The sequence below is a fragment of the Melozone crissalis genome, unplaced genomic scaffold, assembly GCF_028551555.1.
Source record: "Melozone crissalis strain CALT ecotype California unplaced genomic scaffold, PUWL_Pcris_2 ptg000023l_1, whole genome shotgun sequence".
Taxonomy (NCBI): domain Eukaryota; kingdom Metazoa; phylum Chordata; class Aves; order Passeriformes; family Passerellidae; genus Melozone; species Melozone crissalis.
This window is the reverse complement of record NW_026535801.1, coordinates 25,430,459-25,451,798: the sequence shown is the minus strand read 5'-3', so window position 1 is coordinate 25,451,798 and position 21,340 is coordinate 25,430,459. Positions and strand designations below refer to the sequence as shown.

Sequence of the window (21,340 nt, the reverse complement as noted above, 5' to 3'; positions counted from 1 at the left end):
TTTTGTTCTCTGCAGCTAGGAGGGACTGGCACACCTCTGTCAGATACCACTGGCAGCCTTTCACATGGCTGTGTGGCTGGGAAGTTAAGGAAACTGCTAGCTAAAACCATTTCTACAACAAAACTGTGAACAAGGGCCAGTGGCAAAGTTTCCCCTTTCCCTTGTGTGTCTGAAAGTCCTTGCAGAGGGTTTTGTGTCTGCTTTTCAGACACTCAAACTTCATTACAATAAAATGTGAAAACCTTGTTTCCTCTTCCCCATGAGGAGGGGTTTGGGGGGTGTGGGGCAGGTAACGATGGCAGGAGGTGGCAGCACAGTCCATTCCTCACACTGGCAGGAGTGAGAGTGGCTCTGGTTTGCAATCCCCAACACAAGTGGGTTTGTTCAGATGTGAATTCCCCATTTTGGGGAGGGCAGAGCTGATGCAGGACAGTGTGTGAAGCTCCAAGAGCAGCCCCAGCTCAGGGGTGCTGGGGTCCTGCTGGCTGTTGCAGGTGCCAAGGACCACCCCCAGCAAGTGCTGCTGAACACTGGGGACCTTGCACGTCCCTGCCACGGCCCCAGCCCAATGCTCTCTGTCTCCCGCCCTCCATCCACCTCCCCTTTGTCCCTGCAAAAGAAGGGACTCACCAGCCCCAGGAGAAGCACCAGGAAGAGAAGAAAGAGCTGAGCAGGGCCCTGCTGACCAGCAGGGGAGGAACCTGCCCTCTCCAAGCATGGACACAAACCTTCCTTCCCATGGGAACAGCAGGTTTGGACATGTCCCTCGTGCTGCAGCCAGCCTTTCCCAGAGCCAGTTGCCAGGCCCATAGACATTGCCACAGAACTACAGGGCAGAGATGAAGCTCCATAGAGCTCCCTCACACAGGTCTTAGCAAAGGATATTTTCCTAGCAGGGATGTCTGAATCCTGGGCACGGGCTCGGACATCATGTTTCTTCAGTACAGGTGAGTGCTCCTGTAATTTGTCTGGCCTTCACTCCTTTCCCTGGGAGGTTTGCTTCCTGGCTGCTGCCCTGTGCCCCTGCCCCATCCCTCCCAGCTCATCATCCCCTCAAGGCTCTCCAGCCCTCCAGCTCTCTGAGGTGCCTGTGCTGGGACTGGTCTCCAAAGGGACTCTGCAGAAGTGATTGAGGCACTTCTGGGACAAATCTGTGCCTGTGCAAGAGGTTCCCCTGTCCAGGTGCATACTTTTGCCTGGGATATACCTGGCCACAAGCTGCTATGTCTTGCTCAGCAGAGATGGCTCTCATGAGCTCCCATGCAGAGAGGGGGCAATGCTGCTGTGAGGTGTGGACAGGGAAGGCTCAGCCTGAGCTCTGAAATGTGACTGGCAAAGCTTCTTCCCTGCAGGGAGCAGCAAGGAGGTGGGCTGGCACCCATGAGTGTCCTGCATGGCTCAGAGGGGGCCATGCAGGAGTCAGAACAAGGAGAAGTGCTGAGCATCAGTGCTGTACAACATCCCCCATCTCTGCTGCCACTTTGTTCTGTGACCCCCTGGGCTGCCAGATGTGATCTTGTCATTGAGCAGGATGGGAGAATAATCCTCCTCATGTGATTTCTGCAGAGAAGGGAGGACCTTGTGATCTCTGCTGCAAGAGCCCAGCTGGATGATTTCCTTCATCCATCAGCCCAGTGTCCCTGGAGGATGTCCCCTCCTCCAGCACACAGAGTACAGCAGCCTCACTGGGGCTGGGACAGGCTGGGGCTGACTCGTGCCAGGCTCTCTTCCTCAGCCAGACACCTGGCCAGAGGCTGGGGCTAGCTACTGGTGCTCTGAACTGGGGCTGCACTCTCTTTTTGGCCCTGGAGGTGTTAGCACAGCCAAGCCTGCTTTTTTCCTTCACTAGTCCAGGAGCACAGCATTTCAGGTTGCCTCTCAGGACTTATAAGGGACAAGCACCAAACAGGGCAGGGATTGGCATTGGTTTGACTGCAGGTGCACAGCAAGAAGAGCTCTCTCCTTCAGCACAAAAATGATTTTGCAAGCTGAAATTGTGCAGGGAAGATCAGGAAGAGGAAACATGCATGGCTCAGGCTACCAGCACCCATCAGCAGAATTCAGCCACAGCCAGGGGTAGTGATATGACACCATTTAACCTCCTTGCTTGCTCGCCTGGGCTGCTGGTTGTGAAGGAGACAAAGAGCTCCCCTGGCAAAACAGCCCAGTCTGGGAATTGCCTCCACCACAGCTGCCTGACGTACTTTCTACAGCATGAATCACAGAGTAATGGTATCTGCAAGCAAAGCCCTGCTTATGCATTTAGTCGAGCAGAATCCACAAAGCTGCTTGTAGCAGAATCAGCTGTGACCTCCACAGCATTGTGCCATTAATAGCAAGGTTTGGTCTGGGTCAAACAAAAGCAGGGCAGACTTAATAGGAGAGGAAATGAGATGGATGCACTCGGCTGGCCTCTCCCCACATGCTCCTACTGTAATTATAGCTGGTGCTGTTCAGCTCCCTCATTCACAAGTCTCATCACTGAGGCTGCATTTCTCGTGGCCAAGGTATAAAAGCCCCACACAGATTTGTTGTGGCCCCAAGCAAACCGGCAGCAGCACAAAGGGAGCAGTGGCAGGGAACCTCAGCTCCCACTGCCAGGAGCTGGATGTGTGGCCTGGGATGTGGAAGGGAAAGGAAGGAAGGGTTGGGCTGTAGGAACAGGAGCAGGACCGCTATCTGCAGAGAAAGCTGGAGATACCTGATTATGGGTTTGGTTTGTCAGCATGGCCAAGTGCAGATGGGGCTGGCAGAAAGTCCCAGCTGTAGTGCTGGTCCCAGTGATGCAGCTCAGGAGGCTGCTTCAGAGGGACATGGGGGTGGCACATGGTCACAGGGGGGTGGGTGTGCCCACCATCCACCCCCAGGCCCATCTGCTCCAGTGCTCTGCTTTTGTGCTCAGGCTGAAAATGAAGAAACATCCTGTTTTCCTGACCTACAGAAAAAGGGCAGCCCTGGAGGGCATTCCTGTGCCTGGATGGGATAAGAAGCTTTTCCCACTGTGATCAGACTAAGCAAGGGTGTAGCCACCCTTGTCCTGAGCTCTGTAGTGTGCAGAGGCAGCGCTGTGCCTTGCAGTGAGACGGGCTCACTGCTGGTGGCTGAAGTGATACAGGAGCCAGCAGGGTGCCCAGGACAAATAAACCCTCCCCAGCTCCCTTAGGAGCAGGACTCCCCCTCATGCTCTGCTCTCTGGGGGAGCAGGTGCCACAGTGCTTGGTGTGACGCTGTGAAAGCCTCTCCAGACATCCTTAATCACATTCCTCTGGAACAGGGACACATCTGGTACAAACATGATCCTGTCCCCAAGGAGCTCAGGCTAATTCCTGTCACACAGAGCCTCGGAGCAGCCCCGGGCAGGGAGAGCTTCGGCAGAGCTTTGATCATCACCACTGTCACTTTGCAGGGGATGGGGCTGCAGCAGGGATCCACAGCTTCATGAGCTGAGCTCAAGCAGCCCAAGCCTGAGCTGGCCTGGCCAGACTGACCAAGTCTGAGGGGTGGCTGGGCTACCCACAGTGTGGGAGTGGGAGAAGGGACAACCTGCACTTTTCAAATGTTGATTTATACGCTGATTTCAAGGAATTGTGAAACTAGAACAAGGAAAGGGCCAGAAGTGTGGGATCAGTTTGTACCCTACTGCATGGTCTGTGTGTCCCCTTCCTCTTGCATGCATGCAGGCTGTGTTAGGAGAGTGCTTTGGCATCGGGGTCTGGCAGTGGGTGGCATGCTTGATTTTTGGCTGCTGTTCTCAGTAGTTCTCCGTCTTTGGTGAACACATTCCTGGCTGTCCTGTGCTTTGTGCGAGGGGGAATTTGCCTCAGCAAAGCAGCAGGGCCTGTCAGGGGGGGCTGTGATGGTGGCAATGCACAGCAGAGCACGTGTATTTCCTTCTGCATCTGTGCCTCCCTATGCCTTTGTCTGGGCCAAGGTATCCTGTCTCTGCTCTTGACTCTCCCAAATGAGATCATGCCAGGGATGACAGTGGAGGAAATCAGCCCTCCACCCTACGAGCACAGTTCTGATGAGCCTTTGAGGACCTGCAGCCAAGGTGTCACAGCTCGTCCCCTCGCAGCTGATGGGAGAGCAAGTCTGTCAGATTCTTCCCACCCACAGCGGGGCATGCCGGCCTGCCTGCCTCCCAGGAATGTGCCAGACCCGTGGCAGAAGAGGAAATTAAGATATTGTCTGGAGTCCAGGAGGAATTCCTGCCTCAGCTTGTTCCTGCCAGTCCTCTGCCGACCTTCCCTCGGCATGGAAAGCCCAGCAGGAAGCTGACTCACTGTCTGCTGCTGCCACGCTGGGTGCGGGGCCGGCTGCCTGGGGGCTGCTCCTTTCAGGGATGCAGGGATCGCTCACTGCTCAGACCCACCAGCACCTGCCTGCCCTGGCTGTCCTCTCCCAGGGCCCAGCACTCTGCTGACAGGCAGAGAACAGCCACGGCATCCTGGTTCTTGTGCTGGGCTGAGAGGAGGGTTGGGAGCTCCTTGGGTTGCTGCCACTGCTGCCAAACACTCAGTGAGCGCTGCTGTGCCAGGCTTGGGGAAGGAGGCAGCCCCGAGGCTGGGGGGAGGAGATGGGGGCTAATGGGCTGGAGAGGTCCTGGGCTTTTCCTGCACAGTGGGGTTCATGTGATAGTGAGTCAGCAGTCACTGCTTATCAAAGCTCTGTGAAGAAGTAGGTGGTCACAGCCAGCCCTTGCCAGGAGCAGCACCTAAAGCCCCTAAAGCCAGCTAGGAAACAGTTCAGAGATTGCAGGTTCCAAGTGGGCTGTATGAATGCAGGATTAATGCTATAATCCTTCAAAAGAAAGGAACAAATTTCAGGTGTAAGTTTCTTGTCAAGATTCTTGCCACCTTTTCTACTCAGCTGATATAGGGCTTACAGTGTCTGTCACTGATATCCCATTTGGGGAATCCAATGTTTATTGACTGAAGAGTTGGAAAGTTACTTTGTTCTAAGGACTGGGTCAAGGCATCTTCCATTTCCCTCTTGCAAAGTGTCAGCCAACAATAGTGTAAATGCTAAAAACCTTGCCCTTTTGAAAGGTTCTACCCTTCCCTTCTACCCTGGATGACAGGAACCATGACAGGAACCATGGCCAGAGTTTCTCCTGAGAAGTCTGGGAAGGGATGTCTGGCGGCAGAGATGCTTGCTGGTGGAGACTGCTGGCTGGCAGGCAGATAGAGGAGAAAGAAGTGTGCTCCTCAACTTTCCTGTGGTTGTGAGGACCTCCACGGCCCCCTGGTGACCAGCCAGAACTGAGAAGCTTAGCAGCCAAAATTGTCTGCAGAAACAGCATCAGCAGGAATCCCCTCTCCTCCCGTGAGGAGAAGGCTGGCTGTGGCAGAAACAGCCTGGCAACAAATGTGTGGCTGTAAGGAGGACTGTCAAGGACACTGTGAGTAGATCTATCCCCTTGTCTGACACAGTGATTGGCCTTGTGGATAGAGGTATTAGATGTGAGATAAGAACTGCAGTTGGGCTTCTGGTGCCATCTTGCATGGTGCTTCCATAAAACAGGGAAAGTGATGTAGATTAAACTAATCCAGCACAAGTACAAAAGAGCCTGCACAGTCACACTCAGGATAGCTCTCAATAACTTGGTATTAAAATGGAAGGACACAGTGACAGTGACTCATATATCAGGAAACTACTAAAAGGCCCAGAGAGTGAGGGTGGAAGAGTGGTGGGGGAAGTCATCACAGGTTAGGCAGTGGCCTCAGTGTGACTCTGTCCAGAGGCAGATGTCGAACAAGATACTGCCAATCTACCTCAGAACCCTCTCCGTGTTTTAAGCAGTTTAAAACCCTCCCATTATTGACTAAAATAATAATAAATTAAAAAACCCTTCCCCCACACCCCTCCATTAGGTTTCCTTTCTTTCAGAAAAAATATATAATTTCTGAGGGCAAAAAACATCTTCACAGAGCACTTGTGAATCATGATCTGGCCACACTTCGATCTGTGATCGAGTTCTATCTTTGAACTATGATTTGGAGAAACTTTGCTCAGAGTACTGCTCTTTGCCACCTGTTCCAAATCTCAGAGACATCATTTCGAAGCTCTATCAGGATTCCTGTTAACGGTCCCTCTCCCTGCATCACGCTATGATGGTGTGCTGAAGGAGCCCCAAACCCGAAACGTTTGGTGTTCTGGGTGACATCAGTTGCCCTTACATCAGCGGCACTTGGCTCCTGTGCCCTGTCCAGCAGTGTCCCCCGTCCCCGCCGCGTGTCCGTGGGTGGCACCGGCCGCTCGGGCCTCCCCCACCCCAGCCCTTCTCAGCCGCCTCCTCTCGAGATGCGCTCCTCTTCCTCGCCACTCTCACCCCGCTGCTGCTGAGCGCTCCGGCCCCGGCACGGCCCCGCCGCTGCCGCAGCAGCCGCACTCCGGGGCGGGCGGAGCGGGGCGGAGCGGGCGGCCCGGCCGCTCCCCGCTGCCCGCGGCCGGCGAGGCGGAGCCAGCGGGGCCGGGAGCCGTGCCCGCCCGGCCGCGGCGGTGCGGCGCTCAGAGCCGGGCTGCGCTCCGCGGGGCTCCGCCGATGGACGCCTCTCTGCGCCAGGTGGGCAGCGGCGGCACGGGCGCGGCGGGGCTCGGCCCGCTCGGGGCCGGCACAGGCGGGGGCCGGGCGGGGGCCGGCAGGATTGGGTCTCAGCCGGGCATCGGGGTGCCGTGCCCGGGCCAGGAGCGCGCCGGGGCCGTGGGACGTGAGCTCCCCCGGGCCGCGCCCCCGCTGCCCCCTCGCCGAGACGGTCCCGGTTGCACTTTCTCTGGAGCGATGGGATGCGGAGGGTTTTGTCCCCGAGCGCTCCCCAGCCCGGCGCGGCACCGCGCAACCCAGCGAGGGGCTGAAGGGGCTGCGGGAGCCGGAGCCCGGCCGATGTGCGGTGTCGGCAATGCCGACCGGGGCTGCTTGCGGGAGGAGAGGTTTGTCGCATGATAGTCATGGCTGCCCGGTGCCGGCTTCTTAATGCTCTGGAACGACTTGAGGGTCCGGAGCCTGCTCCTGCCTGCGTGTGTGTGTCTCAGAGGGGCTGGCCTCGGGGCACCGGGCCGGTGGGCAGGCGGGCAGCGTGCGGCGGGAGCGCCCTGCGCTTCCGTGCCGCTGCCCAGTCACCGTCACGGCGGCGGGCAGAGCGGCTGCCGAGGCCGGACCCGTGCTGTTACCCGCGGCTCTGGTCCCGCCTGGCCGCGGTGCCCTCCCCGGCTGAGCACTCGGCCGTGCGGATACGGTGCTGCCGTGGGGAGCGAGTGACTGAGTGCGCGGGGCCAGGTGCCGGGCACCGGGCACAGCCCGGGCGCTCCGAAATTCTCCGTGCCGTTTTTCGTGCCTGAGCAAACACGGGTCTGCAGCCCAGCCTGGTGATGGCTTTGGTTGTGAGGGGCAGGTGGGTGCAAGGCCAGGGCAGCCCATTCTGGACCCATGGTGACAGTGGATGGCCGTGGCATTGGCAGTGGGCATGGCAGACGCTGTGGGGTGACGGGGCCTTCTGGAGGTCTGCGGCTGAGGTCTGCAAGCCTCCTGTTTGGGGCATGACACATGTGCCCCCTCCAGCCCCAGATGGTTTCCAGGCCATTAACCCCAGTGTCTGGCCCTGCGAGCCGCGGGCGCGGAGGAGGAGCCGGCAGCGCTCGGAGCAGCCCGTGGTCTCTGGGCCAGAGCCGCTGATGATGGGCTCGGGCCTGCCCCCTCCCTGGCGAAGCGCTTTCTTTATCAGAGCAGATGTTTTCCCAGATCTGGCCCCAGAGAGGAAGGAGTGGCTGCCCCGGGGCTGTGCGGCTGGGGCTGCCCCGCAGCGCATCGCCAGCATCCCTCAGCCATTAACTGATTAACCTGCTGCTCCTGGAAGTCTGGGCCGTCTGTATCTAATCAGATGGAGGCCAGAGTTTCCCAAAGGGCCATTTCACCACAGCCTTTATGCCCATCCCTCTGCCAGGAGAAACCTCCAGGCCTCTTGCAACAGGAGTAGCCACTGAGGAGCCTGAAGGAACTGATGGGAATGGGAGGCTGGAAGGGGGTTGCCCAGAGGTGCACGCCTCAGCAAGTAGCACCCTTCAGAGAACTGCCTGCTTTGTCCAGCTCCAGGACGCTCTCCAGGCATGATTCTGCCATTATCTGAAGAAACAGGGATTTCCAGGGGAGGGCTGAGGGACGCTCCTGGAGTCAGAGTCTCTCTAAGAATCACACATCTCTTGTAAATCACAGACTTTAATCCTGATGGAGCCAGGTAGGCAAGGCTGGAGAACTGGGGTGAGTGTGTGCAGGAAAGCATCAGACTGCTTTGCAGGAAAGGCGGTGGGGGTGGGAGAGAGGGAATGTGACTTCCCCAAAGCCGGAATGTTTGGCATTTGCTGCACCCCAGCCACTCTTCCTCCTTCTCCATGGGGGGTTCTTAGTGGGAGGGAAAGCCTGAGTAGAAGGGAGTTGCTTCACTTCTTTCTGCAGCAGCAGAATACGAGCTTGTCCCAGGGGATGCGTGTCATGTCTTGGAGTGAATAGCTTAAACCCCAGTGTGCTCTTGGTCCTGCCTTAGCAGGCTCCCATGCTGTCCTTGCAGCATTTAGATTATCACACTCAGCTGTGAATCAGTATCTGGGATTAGGTGGGGATGCCATGGGTCTGCACAGCTCCCCTAGCTCCCCCTTTGGCATGCTGGAGACCAAAATGGCTTTGTGAGGGTTCAACCCGCTTGCCATCCTGGTTCTGCAAGGGAGGAATAGTTTTGGCCAGGTGTGCCAGCTCGACACTGTGGGAGGGTTTCCCATGTGCTGTGCCCTGCTCTGCATGCAGACCCCAGGGACAGCGAGCTGCTGGGGTGGTGGGTGCTGCTGCTGCTCTTCTCCCACAACATCCCAAGCGGGTCAGATTAGAAAACCTTCATCCTCACTGAGTGGTACAGCACTAAGATGTTTGTGTGCCTGTGCCATGGGAGCTCTGCCATGCAGCATGGCTCAGAGATGTGATGGATGAGGCCTTTGCTCCGTCAGGGTGTGAGTGGAGGAGCCGTGTGTGTGTGCTCTGCCATCCTTGCTTGGCTGCTGCAGGGAGTCCTGTGCCCAGGCAGGAGGAGGGCCCTGGAGGCCCGGGCTGTGGCACGGTGACAGATGATGGTTTCCCTGTGTGTCTGGAGTGTGGGCAGGATGTGGGGTTGACACAGAGGATGTGACTCGCTCTCCAATTCCCCCTGAGGAGCAGGAATGTCATGGACAGGGTTAAAGGAGACACTTCTCCCATCCTGTCCTTCTGCACTCCAGTTGGAGTGACCAGTTAGCAGGGTCCCATAGTCAGTCAGCACTGAGGAGCAGCATCCAGTGGAGTCACAGATGCTGCTCTTCTTCTCATGTGCCACTGGCCTAGAAATGCTGGCATTTTAAGTGTTAAACAGTTTTCCTCATTGCTCTTGTGGTGAAATCCAAAGCTTTTCATCTGTGTTGTAAAATAAATCCCTTGAAATTCTTAAGCTTTCTGACATGGGGAGAGAAAGGCGGGGTAATTCTGTCTTCATTTCCTGCATGGCTGTGGTGATTGGAATTGTCCTCTCTACAGCTGTCATGGTCTTCACTTACTATTCCCCATGTCCCCCATCCTTCCCTGGCCACAGCCCTTCTCTTCTTTGTGGCCTGGGATATCTGCCATGGAGACAGGGAGAGGATCCATCTCTCTGGGGAATGCACGCAGATCAGGGAGCAACCTCTCTTCTCAGAGAGTCTTCTCTCTGAGAGTCAGAGTCAAGGCTGTGAAGGAGTACTAAGGCTACTGAAGTTAGCATCATGCATGCCCTGAGCTGCTTTCTTGGCCCAAACTGAGGTGGGGAGCAACTACCTCTGCCAGGTTTCTTTTGCTCTGGCAGCTTTGCCCTGACTGCTGACTCCTTGATGCAAGTGGAAAGTGCCTGACTGCTCCACAAAGCCATCAGGGAGTCTACAAAGTGTGGCCCTTTACTGGCCACAAGACACTCAACTAAATTTCCTGTGCTTTGGGCATCTAATGGTGTGAAGTAATGTGTATAAACATCTGCAGGCAGATGGGGAACATGGGTAAGGAGAACAACTGAAAGCACTTGACTGTGAATGCACCTTTGCAGTGTGGAGCCTGCCTGATTAATGGGTGCAGCAGGTACAGGACTGGTCTGATTTTTGGTTGCACATGCAATTCTCACCAGCTTTGGGCTCTCTGTTGAAGCTGTTTGGATGCATCATCCAGAGACCTGTGTCCCCAGGGAACCCAGGTTGTGTTGGGTGGGAAGGGTTTGTACATGGCTGGATTAGGTTTCTCAATAGATTGGTTTGCCCTTCCCATACTCCCTGCAGTTGGGAGAAGGACCAGCTCCTGTGAGAGAGGAACATGGCCAGATGTCCAGGAGAATCTATCCAGAGACTCTTGTCTGAGATAAGGGAAATGGTTCAGCTGACGTGGATGATGCTGACCATGAGTGATGGGCTGTCTTTACAGATAACAGTAAGCTGAATGCCCATGGGTTAACAGCCATTGTCTTAGGAAAATGCCATCTTGGAAAGAAAAGGTACTAGAACATCATCTTCTTTAGCAGTGAGGCTGCTCTTTGAAGGAGTATTCTGGCCAAGCCTGTCTCCACCTCTCAGGAACATGTGCTTTGCCAGCTTCCTCTGACAACCTCCTCTCAGTCTACTCAGAATATTGTGACCTCTCAGAAAGAGGACCTGTAGGGATTAAGAAGAGACAGAGAAATGCTGACTGTAACATCCATCTTGTGTATGTAATGCTCTCTGTATCAATACCACAAGGAGCACCCCCTCTCTGTTTAATTAGCCTGTATAGTGCAGCTGAAGAGAAGTACTACGGTCCTTGAAGATATCCATGCAGCTGGTGTAGCATGGATGTTCCTACACACGGGATCCTCCATGCAAGCTGTGTCTCCCCTGAACCATTCAGAGTGATAAAGAGGCAGATATAGGACAAAAGGGTTTGACTGCCCTGTTTTGGAGCAGCAATTGCAAGGAAGAAAGCTCTTGTGCCAAAGGTGACATGAAGAAGTGTCTGGCGGAAGAGAGGGAGTCCTGCTAGCTCCCTCCTTAGGGCATTCATCTGGAGCCAGGCTGCGTGAGCCGTGACCTTGTCACATCCCATCAGCAGCAAGAGGGTGGGCTGGCACAGGCTCTCAGTGAGAGCCCCCACATGAAGGAGAGCCAGGCTGCCCTGGGCCAGCATGCAGCTGCCCCACTGTGGCCTCCAAAGCCACCTTGTTCTGCCCTGGTTTCACTTCTTGCCACGCTTACATTTAACAGAGTGATCACAAATGTTTTGCAATTTCTTTTTCCCGTTTTGCTGTAAGGAGAATATGCGAGCTGTCTAAATGTGATTATTAAGACAAACTTGTGAGAGTCTGGATTTCCTGGTTATCTTGCAGTTACCCTAAACTCTGCAGTTCTGCCTCCTCATTTCCATCTGAGATCACCCACAGTTCAGTGGTGATGTAGAGCCCAGTCTCAGGAAAAACACCTATGGAGGGCCTGTTATGCCTCACTTGGCACAGTGCCCAGGGGACTGAGGGGTCCTGTCATGCAAGTGCAATAATTATCACAGCAACTGAACTGGTGGTGGGGCCTCTCACAGATCCAGTCATCAGTCTATTTGATGAGAAGGTGGAAATTAGGGTTAGGATGATGGGGGGTGTATTAGTGCTGTTTATTTCTGTTACTTGCATCTTGAGCCAATGATGAAGATTTGGCTGAATCACACTTTTTAGAAGGGCTTCTTATTTCTGGAAGATCCCTTGCTTTTTGCAGTTTCTTCAAGTGGTTACACAACCTTGTTTTAAAATAAATCCTGCTTCATTTCTGAGGTGTCTGGCAGATCCATCCGTTTTCGGGCCCTACTTTTCTTCTGCTTCATGAGACTCGCTTTGTCCCAAATAACTTCTCTGTCTGCAAAAAATGATTTCTGGCACCAGGTTGCCTCTGGGTTGCTGGCAAAGGTGAGCCAGCAGGTAGCAGAGAGGGGTCTCAGTGCTACTGTCTGTCGTGTGCTCTCAGCGGGGTTGAGCCAGTGAGGATGCAGGGGCAGAGATGAGGTTGCAGCCCTTGCTGGGCCACATGCTGCTCTGATCCCCCACTATCACTGTCTGGGCTAGATAGGTCAGCCCTAGCTCTGGCAAATCTACATAATGACATTAACATCTTCACAAATACTTTTGCACTACAAGGGATCCTTCTGAATAGCAAAAATGACTGAGCCTTTTATGTTGTCTCTGGAAGGCTTCTTTCTCACACCTCCAAGCATAAGTAAGCAGTAAACTTCCTTACTCCTGTTTATACATCCCAGACATGCATCAACTCTTGTTGCAACCAAATGTCTTGGGAGTTTCTGCTCAGCAATTTGCAATCTTCTTTGGGTCTGTGACTTTCCAGAAGACATTCCTCTGTTTGAAGTACTCCTTGCATTCCTTCTCTCCTGATGATGACCTTTCTGTTTGGCTGTACTTTAATCCTGTTTTGTTCTAACAGGGGGCTGTGGAATCCACACTCTTCTGATGGTCACATCCTTGGGGGGACTTACTTATCTGCCAGATGTTGGCATCTGCTAGTACTGTCAGAATTACATGAGATTTTAGGTCCTTGATGAGAATATAAAATACTACTGACCCTGTCACTGCAGACATTTGTTGGAAACTCCCTCAATTAGTAGTGTTCTTCCCCATCATTACAACAGTTTTGAGATCCCTTTGCTGCTGTTTGCTCCTCAAGAGCTGACTTTTACTGAAATTCTGTGTTCTACATGGGCAACACCATGAGAGTCAATCATGATCGTATTTATCTCATGTGCTTGGATGCTAAGGAAGAAGAAGCCTTTTTGACTAGACTTCTTTATCCATGTCAACTGGCACTGGACAGCAGTTAAAGCCAGAGTATCCTTAAGATGGAACAGCAGAGAGCAAAACCTCTGTATTTTCCCTTGGGTTCTCAGACTAAGCAACCCATGGTTGCCAGGGATAATCCTGCTATCATTTAGACTCTGACTCTTTCAATCTCTTGGAATTTCCTCAGCATTACCAGACTTATAAAAAACTAATAGCAACTGTTGAGAAACTTTATTGGACAGATCTCTGGGAACTCTTGGACCTGTTGATTTTTAAAATGTTTTGTGTCCTTTCCATTTACTGAAAGCACTTCAGCACCACAATGTGATGCAAGATGGGTGCTTTCCAGGGATGTTTATTAGAAACTTCTGTCTGTCTCCATCACCACAGCACCATGCCTGCCAGAGTTCAGGAAGTGTTTGGACAATGCTCTGGAGCAGATGGTGTGACTCTTGGTCCTATGCAGGGCCAGGAGTTGAACTTGATAACCTTTGCAGGCTCCCTCCAACTCAACTTATTCTGTGATTCTATGATAAATCCCAGTGCTGCCATCCACATCTAGTAGTTGGAAGCTGCTACTAGCACATGTCTTTGTACCCAGTGATTTTAGAAAAGAGTGAAACAGACTCTTTTGTCTTTCCTGTCTCCCAGCTTCTTTCTTATATGGGTTGTTTGCCCCAATTTTCCCTATTTCCACTCTTATTTCAGATTGAAACATTGCATCCCAGCTCAGAGGCACTCCACTTGCTTTTTGAGTGGTATTTGAAGGAAGGACACAGAGGACGAGCAAACACCAGGAAAATGTCTCACATGAAGAGTTTAAAAACCTGAGTGAAATGACAAATAGGGGGAGACATGGCAAAAGAGCAGAAAATAATGGATGAGACAGAGAAGGTGGATTGAATTCCTCTGTGTCTCTGCCTCTGCTAGAAAAAGGGATTTTGTGCTTCACAGTGATGAGACTGGTTTAAAAACATACGTTTCTGTATAATGTGTGAGTAGGTGGTAGAACTCCACAAGGTAGGGAAAGTCAAGGATGTGGCAAGATGCAAAAAGTTATTGGGCATAATCCCAAATTATGCATAATAAACATTGCAGAAGAAATACTGTTTCAGGGCTTTTGTCTGAGATTTTTACAAAACATGTGTCTGCCCAGTGACAGACCACTGTATCCTTGTGGCTGCCTGGGGCCCTGAGCTCTACTCTGTGCACCTCAAAGACTGTCCCTCAGCCCAGCCTCACCCTTGAAGCCATTGGCTGAATTTGAGAGAGGGAGGGAACTGCGAGGAAGCCGCCTCACTGTGTGTTTGGTGGCGAGGGGGAGAGGCTTCTTTGAGAAGCACTGCCCAAGTTGAGAGCAGGCAGGAATACCTTTTACTTGCTCAGTTTGGAGCTGCAGGCTGGTCAGGGGAAGTTTTGCTGGGGCCAGGCTGGGCTTTAGCAGATGCCACGTTACCTCCTTCCTTTCAGGGCTACAGAAGGGATGTAGGAAAGCCAGTGCTGCTCTGACGTGACAGGTAATACACATCTGTAGATACCTGTGTGATTAATGTGCTTAGGGAACAAATCATTTTAATTCAGTTCCTAATTGAAGTTTTAGGCAGGGGACAGCTTGTAATGAAGGCATGGAAGTGGTGTGTACTTTTATGGACATAATGAAATTCAGTATGCATTTTCATGACTGGTGAGAATTGCTCAGGTGGTTGCAAACTCTGTAGGATTATTACTTCACCTGAGAAGGAGAGTGACTCCACTGCCCATGGTGGAACTTCAGGGGGCAGCTCATCTTAAACTGAGCTTGGAGAGGGTGTACAGTGGAGTCTGGAAGGATTCACACCTGCCTCCTTTCTGTGCACCTTGTGCTCATGGCAAAGGGCAGCTCTGAAATGTGTGGAAAACAGCTGGGGGCTCGTTCCCTCCCTGCCCATGACAAGCAGTTTGTGTGGTTCCTGTAGTGTGATGCTGCTTCTTTGAGAGGATTAAGAATTACCTCCACAAATCAGGCATTTCCTGGGAAATATTTGGAGATGTTCTGGAGAGTGAAGAGAAGAGAAGCTGTGCAGCAGCCAAACTGGGGGAGGAGACAGGAACAGAACAGATGGGAGGGGGAGGCAAAAGGGGAGTGGGAAGCAGTGCATATACATCAGTGACCAGAAGTGACAAACTCTTAGTGCTCTTAGATTATTTAAAATGCACAAACCTTTTCCTGATACTGCTATTCTGCAAAGCTGCTGGCAGACTGAGGGCTCTGCTCCTTAATTAGTGGGGAATGGGGCTGCTAATTGGCAGAACTAGGATGAGTCATGGGCTCAGCCTGGGCTGCAGCTCTGGAGCAGCAGGACCCGTGGCTGCAGTTTGAGCCCAGCTCTGAGCCCTGCTGGATTGCAGGGGCTGCCCGAGCTCAGTGAGCTGCTCTGTGGGAATTGTGGGACCAGACAGGTACAATCCAGCCCCTTTTTGCTCTGCACTGTGTCTCCCTCATGCCTGACAAGAAGCAGGCTTTAGTTTCTGCTGTCCCTACTGCTGTTGCAGGTATTGTCCCTCTTGCCAGCTGCTCCACGCTGGCTGCTGCCAGCTGAGCTGTCCTTTTGTCGCTCTTACCTGTGATCTCTGGGCTGCCCCTCCCTTCCAGGAGCTGGTCCTGGTTTTGCTGATCAGACACAGCCCATGGCTTCATTTCAGCCTGCCATCAGAAAAACAGCACAGTTGCATTCCTTACCATATGGGGCTAGGCTGCCAGGGACGCCCCCTCCCCACCAATCCTACATCCATTAGCTAAGGCTCTTTATATTTGTCCTATCACTTATTCATGATCATCCAGATCAATCTCTTGGAAAGTGCATTTATTGAAACCTGATTCCGGCTTTGTCTGAATCGCAAGGGCCTTTCTGGCCCAGTCTCTGCCTCGTGGTTTGCAGCCACAAAGCCACTGGGGCTGGGAAAAGAGCTGGCTCAGCACTGTGCTGCCAGGAGAGCCTTTCCTAAGCCTGGGAGCATATGGATCCATTGCCAGCAGAAACACAAGGCTTGGACGCCCAATACCCACTGAACAGCCTCAGTGTGCTAGGACGACAAAGGTAAGTTATGTAGGTAGTACTCGTAGTTGAAAACTTGTTGCACCCAGAGAGGTTTTTGTCTCAGACTCTCAGTGCAGACCTATGTATTTTTGAGACATCCCTGCCCCTTGCAGAATGGGTGATTTGGTATAATTACCTAAATCAAGGAAGGCACTGCAAGAACCTCTTGTAGTATTGTGCTTGTAGGTAGATCTGGAGGCTGAGATAGTCAAGTTCAAACACAAAGAAAACATTAAAAACATCCTGTACTGGAAAAAGCAGACAATTGTATGCTCCTTTCACACACTGAAAGGTGTCTTTCAAACAAAACCACTTTTCCTCTGTGAATAACCCTGGACAATTGCTGCAGCCAGCCTGGTTTAGCCCCTCCTGAGCATGTTACTCCTGGCAGTTGTGTAGGTTTGGGCACAAGGAGGAGTGGGATGTCTAAGTGCGCTCAGAGAGGGGCAGCCCTGCTGTGTCCTGAAGCTCAGCTGGGACAGCTCATTCTTGCTTGTGCCTGGGAAGAAGCAGTTCCCAGAAGACAGAGGACGTCCTGGGAAAACGTGAAGATTCAAGGGTAGTCCAGAACACCGAGTAAGGAGAACAGAATAGCAAGACTTGTTTCTGAAGAGTGATACAGCTGTGGAATTGCTTCCTCATGTCAGTCCCTGAATGGGTCTCCTGCTGGGCTGGGAGGCCCTGGAGAGGCCAAGGCACCTGCATGTGCAGAGTTTTGTGTCTTGTGCTCTGGAGCTTACCTTGCTGCCTTCAACAGCTGATAAGTGATGAGGATGTAGCTGCTGGCTACACACTCTAATGTGTGGATGCCTTGCTGCTGCAGTAAGGGCTGTGTGCTGCCTTTCTGCCTCTCTGCCCATTCCCTGGGTGCAGCACACAAGGTCTCCCTTATTCTTTCCCTGCTGACACACCATCGTGCATCTCCTGAGATTGGATACAGGCATGTGAATGCAAGGGAGAACTTCCGGTTTCAGTCACTCTTAAAAAAAAAAAAAAGGCATAGAAGGCCAAGAAATCTGTGGCTTCAATTGAATTTTGATATCATGAATAGCAGGAAATGTTATTTATTTCTGAGTCTAGGATCTGAAGTGCCATGTGTTATTTGAACTGAGAAATGGCAGCTTAGAGTTTACTGTCCACAGAGGAAGGCATGATGGTGTGACCTGGGCCAGTACTGATGAAACACTGCTCTCTGTATGCAAGCAACTTTGTTTTCTAAATCACAACGCCATGGTACAAGATCACTTTTCAGGATTGTGCTTTGCTGTGCACTTTGTGGCAAGGCAAGTTCATGAATAGATTGTTACTGAGGCCATAGGAATGAGGATGTTGGTCTCAGAGTTTGTTTAACATCTGAGTGACCTGCCCTCGATATAGTAACTGGTACATTACTGTTTCATTCTTCCTTTCTGTTCCTGCTCTTGTTCCCTTTAAAACCAAAGCAGCAGACCAACCTAATAAACTCCTAGTAAAAGAATAATTGGGTGGGGATGAGCTCATTATATAAGGGGCTTGAGTTAACTGCATGATCAGTATTCAGCCAGCTTTATTTGGTGGAAAGTGATTACACAAAATCATCACTGCTGTTCCTCCTCTGTCTTACAAGGTGTTCTCAAATTGGTGTTGCTTGTTGCTTCACATTGTTAAACTGTTTTGTCTGTGGGTGAGGGTGGACCTTTTGTATCTCAGAATGGAAATTGAAGGGTTTTCACTCTTGTCCTAGAAGAGCAGGGTTTCAATCATGGTGCTTGTGGGACCTGCGCCCCCCAGAGCTGGCACATCACTGCTGGGCACTGCTCAGTCCTGCTGACCTTGCTCCTCCTATGGAAGTTCAGCCTTGCTGCCTGGCAGTTTTTGGAAGTTTTCTGCTCAATTTAATCTTTTCAACTGATCAATGAGATGTGTGGCATTGGGGGGGCAGGGAAGTAAAGTGGGGCAGTCTCTTTGGTGCCACCATCTGCTCCCGTATTTAGTCAAGGCTCCTTGGGGAATTTCATGTTTAGAGAAAAGGCCTGGTGGAAGGAGATGCACTAAAGCAAACTCTGCCTTTCAGGAAATGGGGCTATGGCTATGCTGGGCAGAAGTTAAAATAATTATTTGCTCTGTGGTTCCTTTTCTGACTGTCTCAGCACAATATTCCTTTTGGAAACAGCATAACTGGGTGCAGTTACTCTGCTGTGCAGAGGCAATTGCTGTTGTACAAACAGCTACAACATCAGAGTAAACTGAAGTAAGTCATTCTGGGCAGCTGGAATATCACAGGGCCTGGGAGTTTCAGCATTTCAGTTGCCTTCTATTCCTTAGCAGCTCACAGAAGGACCTGCCATAAGCTTGTGTGGTGTTGTATAAAAGAGCTGTGTCTCCTTGGAGGAGTATTTGTTAATACTTTTGTACATGGACCTCTGCTGGGAAAGGGGTCTGAATCAGTCTGGACTTTTAGATTATTTCTATTATTTCTATTATTTCTAGATTATGTCTCTTCATGTTGAAGATAGCTGAGTGATCCCACTGCATATCTCCCCTTTTCCCTTCTGAGTGGTACCTATTAAATAACAGTATTCATGCCCATGGATTGTCTATTCTGTGTCAGATTATCAACTGTCTGTAGCTCCAAGTTAATTTCTGAGCTCGGGGAGTGGGAAGCCTGTGTAACCTGGATGCCCTGGTCTCCAGGGGCAGTGTGTAGGGTGCTGTGGTGGTGGCACACTGCCATACACAGGGTGTGTGTGCTGTGGCACTGGGGCACAGTGTGCATGGCGGGGTGCAGACTTGTCTTCTGATTAAGCTGCACTTGCCTCAGACTCTCATCCCTGCCACCCTGGGTTGCTGGTGTCTGAAGGCATTGAACTGCACTGTTGGGGATGTTTACACTTAGTGTCTTATAAAAGGCTTTCTTTCATCCCACTGTTTGGAGACACAACCTTCCTGTTTTCTGACTCTTTGCTTTCTACCATGGCGGTAATAGGAGTCTGGTGAAAGTAGCAAAAAAATCTTTAAACATATGTTGATGTGCATATGTTTATGCACACTAGTCAGAATGTGATTTGGGAAATGATGATTTCTCAACAGCAATGTCTTGCCCAGATGCCTCAGGACACTTTATTTCAAGCATCCAGAATTTCAGAAAATCCAAGAAGATGTAACAAATCCTCTGTACAGTTCCTCCAAATCTGTGTGTGATGTACTGTCCACACCAGTGCTCTGGGATCTCAAATCTGTAATGTAAGATTCCATTTTTTTCTATTGCTGTTGTTCACTGGCCATGAGGATGATCTCTGCAGACCATCCATGGGTTTAGGTGCTGATCAGATGCAATGGTGCTTTTCGTTCACTTGGTGAGGGGAGATTAATCTGCTTGAAACTCTAGACCAGAGCACAGCAGTAAAGCTAGAATTATGTACACTTTTTAATGTCATTAAACCCAGATCTTTTATTGGGAGGACTAGAAATTGGCCTATAGATGTATCTCCTACAGCAAAGAAAGTCCAGGGTACTAAAGTGTTTAGAGTGACTTAAGCAGTTTAAAAAAACCCACCTAAACTAAAAACAAATCATTAAAAATAGAATTAGTGTTTCACATTTTGTATAATGTAATATAGAAACACTATTCAATTTCTTCAAACATATTAAGCCTACAAGCAAAGAGCTAATGGTGCTGATGGGATTAAGAGGGTAGGAAGGGCTTAAAGCTCACGATCAATAATTTAGGGGCATAAAAAAAAAGGGAAGAAAGTCGGTCTATGAATTGATGAGAGGCAGCATGGCCCTAATGTTACTCAACAGTTGAGCACTTTGGATTTTTCTCAATATTTATCTAAGCAGAGTTTATGTGATTTCTATGGGAAGACATGGAAGTGATTAGTTTGCAATAACTGAAGTGTGGTGTGACTTCATGCCTAGCTCTGTAATTGCAGATCATGCCCTGATCTGCCTTCACGCTCCTGCTCTTTCCCTTGTACCAGGTCCCACAGGCAGAAGGGGCCCATCCAGCAAACTTGTTTTCCCTACTATTTTGGTAGGCAAGCTGTGAGATTTACCTGTCCTGCAGATCTCTGTGTGTGTGTTACCAGAAATCTGAGCTTGTGCTCAGACTTGACTTGAGAGACATGGAGATGTTGTAAGATGTTGTATTGTATGTGAAACATCATCTATAAAACCAGATATAAACACCAGTGCATACATACATCAGGCATCAGGACCATCGTGTATACATCTGTGTGTATTTACATCAGAGAAACACTCAGGTCATGTCATTTACCAAAGGAAACTCTTGCCAGAGTTTGCAAACAAAGCTCTGTGAAATCCTCTTAGCTGGTGATTTCTGGAAGCTTTTTGACTTACAATGATGCGTGGGTGTATTGTTTACACTGTAAACATGCTTTATTTATATTTTCTATTATTATTATAGCATGGCTTTTAATGATCGGTTATTCTAAGTTTTAAAATATTTAGACAGTCAAACCAACTATTCTATGTGTTGGTATCTTTCCATGACACTTTCTGTAAAAATTGGTCTTTCCTTACTTTAGTTTCCTCATGAAGCTCATTAAAACTGCTTTTTCTTCCGCTCCTGTTACATAAGGAAAAAACAAACCCAATTTCTCTGAAAATGTCAGTAGAACTTACTTAAATATTTTAAGCAGCTGTAGCTTGGAAGTAGCTTCTGAATACTGCAGCTTCCCCCAGCTTTCCTTGAGTGCAGATCTCACAGGCTCCAGTTCTTTCTAATGGGATGTCTTGTGGTTTTTGCAGGGTGCCAGGGTATGGCTGCAGGAGCAGGACCAGCTGCAGCCATGCACTGTTGGCTTGTGTGCCAATGGAAATGTTCTCTTCACCTCAGATTATGGCATGGTAAGTGAAGTTTGCATGAGTTTGTACCCTATGCCAAGCTGTAAGATGGACTTCTTGGTTTTGCATGACCATCATGTTGAAATTTATCAATGGAAATGCTGCAGTTCTCTCTGAAAAGTGACCTGGCGCTGTTACACCAAATATCTAACAAATGTTAAAAGGAGAAGATTGTTTTTCTTGTTCTCTTCATTTCTCTGCCTACCTCACTTTTCTTGGTTTCCCTTGTGCCATCTTTGAAGGAGTTGCATTAACAGCCTAACAAAATCATTATATTGGCTAAGTGCTCCTGGAAGGAGGCAGCTCCAATAACCAAGCGGCCCTTCCTGCCAAGCTGTGCCACTCTAGGGGTGCTTGTGCTCACCACCAGCTGCTCCAGCAGCTTTTGCTGTCAGCCCTTTGGCCAGGGGCGCGTGGCAGTGGGCTCCCTGTGCCAGCCAGTGTGTAAGGGCAGCAGAGATGCACAGGACAGCTCAGCAAGGCAGCCAAGCTCCCCTGAGAGCAGAGCTCTCCAACAGGGATAAGAACAAGCTCCTTTCCTGCCTGATTTCCAGCCCTGTGCTCCTTGTGGTCCCC

The 21,340-nt window shown here is 50.9% G+C and overlaps 1 protein-coding gene across 1 annotated transcript in view; it reads left to right on the top strand.

The window, feature by feature from the left end:
- The first annotated feature begins 6,484 nt into the window (after positions 1-6,484).
- LOC128938337 (unconventional myosin-X-like) overlaps positions 6,485-21,340 on the top strand; it is an 88,254-nt gene continuing 73,398 nt past the window's right edge. The window contains exons 1-2 of the mRNA XM_054278546.1: positions 6,485-6,565; positions 20,669-20,767. Of these exons, the coding sequence (XP_054134521.1) occupies positions 6,545-6,565; positions 20,669-20,767 (120 nt within the window). The 5' untranslated portion in view covers positions 6,485-6,544. The remainder of the gene's footprint in view (positions 6,566-20,668; positions 20,768-21,340) is intronic.